This window comes from Magnolia sinica, chromosome 7 (assembly GCF_029962835.1).
Source record: "Magnolia sinica isolate HGM2019 chromosome 7, MsV1, whole genome shotgun sequence".
Lineage (NCBI taxonomy): Eukaryota > Viridiplantae > Streptophyta > Magnoliopsida > Magnoliales > Magnoliaceae > Magnolia > Magnolia sinica.
The window spans coordinates 4,330,060-4,337,514 of NC_080579.1; the positions used below are offsets into that span (position 1 = coordinate 4,330,060).

General features: G+C 42.5%; 1 protein-coding gene across 1 annotated transcript; it reads left to right on the plus strand.

The window, feature by feature from the left end:
* The first annotated feature begins 208 nt into the window (after positions 1-208).
* LOC131250893 (putative disease resistance protein RGA3) lies at positions 209-4,023 on the plus strand. Its single transcript, XM_058251286.1, has one exon. It carries the CDS (start codon positions 380-382, stop codon positions 4,004-4,006), a length of 3,627 nt encoding a protein of 1,208 aa, XP_058107269.1. The 5' UTR covers positions 209-379; the 3' UTR covers positions 4,007-4,023.
* Positions 4,024-7,455: the final 3,432 nt, after the last annotated feature.

Below are 7,455 nucleotides of genomic sequence, written 5' to 3' on the forward strand. Positions count from 1 at the left end.
CAGGGGGCCGGTGGCAGGGGGAGTAGCCAATCCGTTTCCCTCTGATGGTTGGTACAGCTAATCCGCTTCCTTTAGGTCTTTTGATATTGTTCACATGCAACCTCACTTTTAACCATTTCTATGCTACTTTTCTTAATCATCGGAAACATCGACACCTCACCTTTCTTTCTCCTCTACTATTATTCTCTACATTTGCAGCTTTTACTGCTTTTACACACTCTCTCTCTCTCTCAGCTTTTTTTCTTCTCTATCCACTCTCTTCCTCGATTCATGAAAGAACTTACCATTGCAAATTTCTAAGCCTTACAGAGCTCTCTAACACATCAAACTCCTCCCTTCTTACCATCCATACATACCGAAAGGAAAAAAAAAAAAAAGTATGGCTTATCCGCTGGTCTCGATCGTAGCAGAGAAGTTGAATAACCTCATCCAAGATGAGGTAGCTTTGTTGGTGGGTGTCACCGACGAGATCAAAAAGCTTTCCTGTACGTTCACCTTAATCCAAGCTGTGCTTAAAGATGCTGAAACTCGGCGATCGAAGGACGAGGCTGTGAAGATCTGGTTGCAGAATGTCAAAGATGTGGCCTATGATGTAGATGACATACTAGATGAATGGATGATAGAAGCTCTCAAATCACAAGCACCCGATGAAGGTATTGGGTCCCCTTTCAGCAAGAAGAAGGTAAGAAGCTTCCTCTCCTCTGTTTCTAGCTTCAATCACCTCAAGTTACGCCACAAAATTGGGAGTAGGATAAAGGAAGTGAGGGGTAGATTACATGGTATTGCTGAAGAGAAGAATCAATTGGGTCTTAGAGCAGATAGTGGGGAGGGTGAGAGAGTGATCAGTGAATTGATCAGGCGGGGTGAGAACAGAGAGCGAGAGACAAGCTCCTTGGTCAACCCACCGTCAGTGATAGGCAGAGAAGGTGAAAAAAATGAAGTCATAGGCTTGCTGCTGCAGGAGGTAACTGAGGTGCCCTTTGTCATTTCTATCGTTGGAATGGGGGGTTTGGGCAAGACCGCCCTTGCTCAGCTCATCTACAACGATGAGAAAGTGAAGGGGCATTTTGACATGCGAATGTGGGTCTGTGTTTCAGAAGATTACGATGTAAAACGAATTACGAAATCAATCATAGAATCTGCAACTGGAACTGGTTGCGAGTCATTAGACTTGGACCCGTTGCAGGATCGCCTATGTCGTGTGTTGCAGGCAAAGAAATTCTTGCTGGTGCTTGATGACGTTTGGAGCAAAGATAGTGAGAAATGGGAGAAGCTGAGACTTCCCTTCCAAGCTGGTGCACCCGGGAGTCGAATCATTGTAACCACTCGTATTGAAGATGTTGCAGGTATCATGGGAAGCACTGATCACATGCACAAACTGGCGGTATTATCCGATGAGGATTGCTGGTCACTGTTCAGAATTAAAGCGCTGGATCATCGGATTGAAGAAGAGTGTTCTGAGCTGGAAGAGATTGGAAGGCAAATCGTAAAGAAATGTGGAGGGGTGCCTCTCGCTGCAAAGACAATAGGGAGTGTCATGCACTCGAGAAGGACTAGAGGCCAGTGGGAGCTTGTCTTGCGAAGCGAGATGTGGAACTCAGGTAATGTCTTTGAAGGCATTTTACCAGCTTTGTTATTAAGCTACTATGATTTGCCTCCAGCTCTGAAGCAGTGCTTTGTATATTGCTCTGTCTTTCCGAAAGATTGGGTGATAGGGAAGGATATGATAGTCAAGTTATGGGTGGCACAAGGTTTCATCTGCTCCATTAGTGGGAGTGGTGACATGGAGGAAATCGGTGAACTGTATTTTGATGATTTTCTAAGGCGCTCACTGCTCCAAGATGCAGAAATCAATAGTGATGGCAGCATAGTCTCTTGCAAGATGCATGATTTAGTTCATGATCTAGCACAATATGTTGCAGGAAGTGATTGTTCAGTGGTGGAGATTAGCAAGGAAGCCTCGTTAAACCTAAATAATGTCCGGCATTCTTTTATAGTTGACAATGACGAAGCTGGTGATGAAGATCATAAATTGGCTTCCATTTTGGCCACCTTGCATAAGGCCCACAAGTTGCAGACGTTGCTACTACAATACTCGAGAATCTCCAAGGTGCCAGACAAGTTATTTCATCATTTGAGATGCCTAAGAGCATTGGACTTCAGTAGCACTGACATCAAGAAATTGTCTAGGACAGTAGGACAGTTGAAACACTTAAGATATCTTGATTTATCTGGCACATACATAGAGGAGTTGCCAGAGGAATTAAGTAATTGCAGAAATTTACAGACCTTGAGACTCAATTGCTGTCGGAAGCTAAGAAAACTGCCTAGAGGATTGAGGAAAATGATTAGCCTGAGACATCTGGAATTTGAAGGTTCAGATGATCTGAGGTACTTACCAGAGGGTATAGGGAGACTAACCGAGCTTCGGACGCTAACAGAGTTCATTGTGGGGGGTGACGACCAAGGTTGTAAATGTGGAGAACTGAAACACCTCAATCATCTTCAAGGTTGTCTTCCAATTATCGGCTTGCAAAATGTCAGGAGCAGGGACGAAGCTAGCAAGGCAGAACTGCATGAGAAGCAGCACCTTCATGCTCTATCCTTGGAGTACGATGATGAAGATGCTGAACCGTTGGATGATGAGGTGAAGAGGATGGAGGATGTACTCGAAAGCCTTCAGCCCCACACAAACTTGAAACGGTTGAACATAGAATATTACAAAGGTTCCAAGCTTCCCAAGTGGATAGGGAATCCAATATTCTCCAATCTAATTAATGTGAATCTCTGGAAATGTCTCAAGTGTAAACAACTTCCGGGTCTTGGGAAACTACCGTCCCTTAAATTCCTTTTTATTCAGGGAATGGTAGAGTTGAAAAAAGTGGGCGGTGAATTTAGTGGGGATGATCAAAATGATGGAAGTGGTGGTGGTGGTGTCTCATTCCCCAAGCTGGAGACCCTCTTTTTCTATAAAATGCCAAATTGGGAGGAGTGGGAATTGAGAGGTGGAGATGGAGAGGTTATGCCATCACTCCTTGAATTAAAAATAGAAGACTGCCCAAAGCTGAAGGCTTTGCACTGCAACCTTCTCCCTCTCCTCCGAAACCTGATTTTAGCCCATATTAACAATGGGACGTTATCAGGAGGGCACTTACCTGTGCTCCCCAACCTTAACCTTTTGAGGATTAGTGGGATTCATGAGCTGACGTCACTACTTGGTGATTGGTTGGGACAACTAAGAGCCCTCCATACTCTGGAGATCTCCAGTTGTCCACAGTTGAAGTCTCTACCAGAGGAGTTGGGACAACTCAAAGCCCTCCAAAATCTGGAGATATTCAATTGTCCACAGTTGAAGTCTCTACCAAAGGAGTTGGGACAACTCAAAGCCCTCCAAAATCTGGAGATATTCAATTGTCCACAGTTGAAGTCTCTACCAGAGGAGTTGGGACAACTCAAAGCCCTCCAAAATCTACGGATCTATGATTGTCCACAGTTGAAGTCTATCCCAGAGGAGTTAGGACAACTCAAAGCCCTCCAAACTCTGCAAATCAAGAATTGCCCACAGTTGAGATCTATACCAGAGGAGTTAGGACTACTCAAAGCCCTCCAAACACTGGAAATCGAGAATTGCCCACAGTTGGAGTCTCTACCAGAGGAGTTGGGACAACTCAAAGCCCTCCAAACTCTGGAAATCAAGAATTTCCCACAATTGGAGTCTCTACCAGAGGAGTTGGGACAACTCAAAGCCCTCCAAATTCTGCATATCTATGATTGTCCACAGTTGAAGTCTCTACCAGAGGAGTTAGGACAACTCAAAGCCCTCAAACATATGTGGATCAATAATTGTCCACAGTTGGAGTATCTGCCCAAGGAATTGGGACAACTCAAAGCCCTCCAAAATCTTCTGATCCGGAATTGTCCAGTCTTAAAAGAGCGCTACAAAGATGGAGGAGAAGATCATCACAAGATTGCCCACATCAAGTATATCGACATGGGATTTGAATGATCCACTCCAATTCGAGGAGAGGAAATCAACAACAGCTTTTCATGATTTGTGTACTTTTTATTTATTTATTTTCATTTTCCTTTTTTTTAATGAATTTACTTTTAATACATGTCAATTAATCTATATGACAGCCTTTCTACTTATTTCACGTCTTGTTGTTTGTTGTTTTGGAGGTTAGGTTCTTTGCCCCCCTCCTACTTATGTAATTTTTCCTTTTATTAATAAAGCTTGCGTGTGCGGATCCTCTGTTTCCAGCGAACTGTGGCTCCCCGCGTCTTGAAATTTAATTGGTCCGCGTCATTTATGCTCATGTCAGCACAATACTTCAATGAAGTAATGACCAGTTTACAAAATACTGCTTGATTAAGAAGATTGTTACGTTTCCAACAGCTCACTCAAGAGCGCCTGGCTGCCACCCGGGATGGGTGATGTTGGGAGGCGGATTGCATAGTGAGTTTACTGAGTAGACTCAGTGAGGTCCACCTTGATTTATTTATTTTATCCTCTCCGTCCATCCATTTTCCCAGATAAATTTAGTGCTTGAACCCAAAAATAAATCATATAAAATGTTCAAATGGACAACACCACAGGAAACAGTCGATTTGAACCTCTACAGTTGAAAATTTCTTAGGAGCCACGAAAGTTTTGGATCAAGCTTATATTTGTGTTTACCGTTTATCCATGTCTGTATGCTCTCATGAACAGGTTAGATGACAAATATAGATCATTGTGGGGCCTAGCAAGGTTTCAACGGTCAAAATCATTATACCCACTGTTTCCTGTGTTATGATCCACTTGATCTTTGGATATGCTTCAATTTTGGAATTGACCCTTAAATTAGATGGAAAAATAAATGGACGTCGTGGATAGTTCATATACATTCAAGGTGGGCCCAACTGATAAGAGGAGGCAATCCGATTTTGGTGATATTGGTGGGACCTGACCGTCACCTCAATGCATGCTTTATATATCTACACCCTCAAGCTTTTTTCCTTTTTTTTTTTTTTTTTTTACTGCATTACATTTTCAAGACCAGATTGCATGGTGTAGCAAGGAGCACCCATGTGGGTGCTATGTACTAATGCACAATCTTCATGAGCACACCATGATAGATGTGTCGTATCCACGGTGTGCATCCATTTTTTCACCTCATATTAAGGCATGAGCCCAAAAAATGAGGTAGATCCAAATCTCAAGTCGATCACACCTAAACAATAGTGATTGAAAGCTCACCATTAAAAACTTCCTAAGGCCTACTTAATGTTTATTTACCATCCAACCTCTTGATAAGGGTCCTTACTCTTACTCCAGTGATAGACTCTAAGGAGTTTCAACACCTGGTTGAGGGTTCGAGTACCCATAGGTGGTGAAATTCCACTACTGCGTGACTGTGTGGTGGTGTGCATGCGTGTGTTAGGAAAAAAAACACCCCTCTTGATAAAGTTACAAAGTCATGGATGAAAAGAAAATACAAATATCAGCTTGATCCAAACTTTCGTAGTGTCACCGAAGTTTTCAACAGTGGGCGTCCAATCACCAAGTTCTTGTGGTTGTTCTACCTGAGATCTAGATCTAACTCAAATTTGTGCTCATGCACCAAGTTCTTGTGGTTGTTCTACCTGAGATCTAGATCTAACTCAAATTTGTGCTCATGCACTACAACGATCCATAAAAATGGATGGACAACGTGAATAATATTCATACATGATGGTAGGACCTACAAAGCTTTTCCAGTAGCATGCAACCCTCCATGGTGCATGCTGCCCTACGCAATCTAAGTATCATTTCTCACAGCCACCTGCAACAGCAAATGGTTAATTGGTGTATCAAGTTGGACTCGATATAATATTTACGTAAAATAAACCCCAACACTAGGTTTTTGACCTTATGTTAGGCCATGGGCCCAAAAATCAATTCCATTTATCATTTACGTTGACTTTAATGTAAAGGGCTCTGCTAAACTATTTCCATTGGTGTGGCCCAAGTGATTCACGTCCGGTTACAATTTTTAGAGCATAGGCCTCATTATTATTATTATTATTATTATTATTTTTTGCAATTTAGTAGTTGGAGTGAATTTCATACAAGTATCATGGTGAACCCTTTAAAAATCAAGGGTATACATCTCTCTTGCAACCATTTCCTTTAATGCGGCACGCCGGAATCATATGTCGTTATGACTTTTTGTCTTTATGTCCAATATGAGACTTAATAACAAATGGTCAGAGTAAATCTTTAAAAAACATTACGGTGGGCCCCAAGTCAATAACTATGTCCATAGAAATATTTTTTTTGTAAGTAAACTCCATATACAGTCGAAGAAGTTCTATTAGACAAAGTGATGGGTACTAGACAAGGTGACTCGATTGCCGGATAAAGTAATGAAGTTCTATTAGACAAGGTGACTGGATTAACGGATAAAGTGACAAGATTCCAATAGACAAAGTGACGGGATTCTGCAAGACAAATTGACGAGGTTGCTGGATAAAATGACGGGGTTTCACTAGATAAAGTGATAGAATTATGGGATGAAATGATGGAGTTCTACTAGACAAAGGGACAGAGTTTCTAGACAAAGTAACGTGGTTCCATTAGACAAAATGGAGTCTTACTTGATAAAGTGACATGATTCATTAGACAAAGTGATGGAGTTGTTGGACAGTTACAAGATTCTACTAGACAAAGTGTAAGGCCTGTGTCCTAGTCCGTACCGTTCCATTAGCTTCCGCAGCCCTTCTGGTCGAGTTCCGGCAATCCTCGACCCGTATCCGACGTTTGCGCACGATCCTAAACCAAGTCCCGCATATCTAAGTTGATTCGAACCAAAACTTGTATCATAGCGACCGCGCCGTCGCCGCGGTTCCAATGCCGCGACTTGCGCACCGAACCGATACCCAGGCCAGGAAATGTGGGCCTGCATTTATTCCGAAGAAACGTCGCGTGTTGCGAATATCGAGGGAATTTCTATGATATTTCCCATCAATCAATGTCAAGTAAAAGCCTTACCCAAAGTACAACAACCCATCCCTCCTTTTTCTTAAGTCAATATTCTCTCATCCCCCACCATACCTCTTTTCACAAATTTCAAACACAATCTTACTTTTCCATCATTTTTCCTTACACCCACCACTCCATCCATCACTCTTAATATTCTCTATCCCTCATTTACTCAAACACTCTCCTAAGCAACAATTTCATACTTTCAAGCTTCTCCCTCCCAAATGCCAAGTGTGGCCGACTTTCCTTACTCTCTCATTTCCCATCTCAACCGTTGATCCATCATCTACCACTATCAAAAGTGAAGGCAATGAGCATAGAAGGCTAAGGGAGCAAGGAGGAGGCCTAGAGGTGGGTGATCCACCAATGATTTCAACTTTTGGGCCCACTTGTTGGTGGGACCCATTATGATGTATGTATTGTGTTCATGAGGGGCCCATAATAGCGGAGTC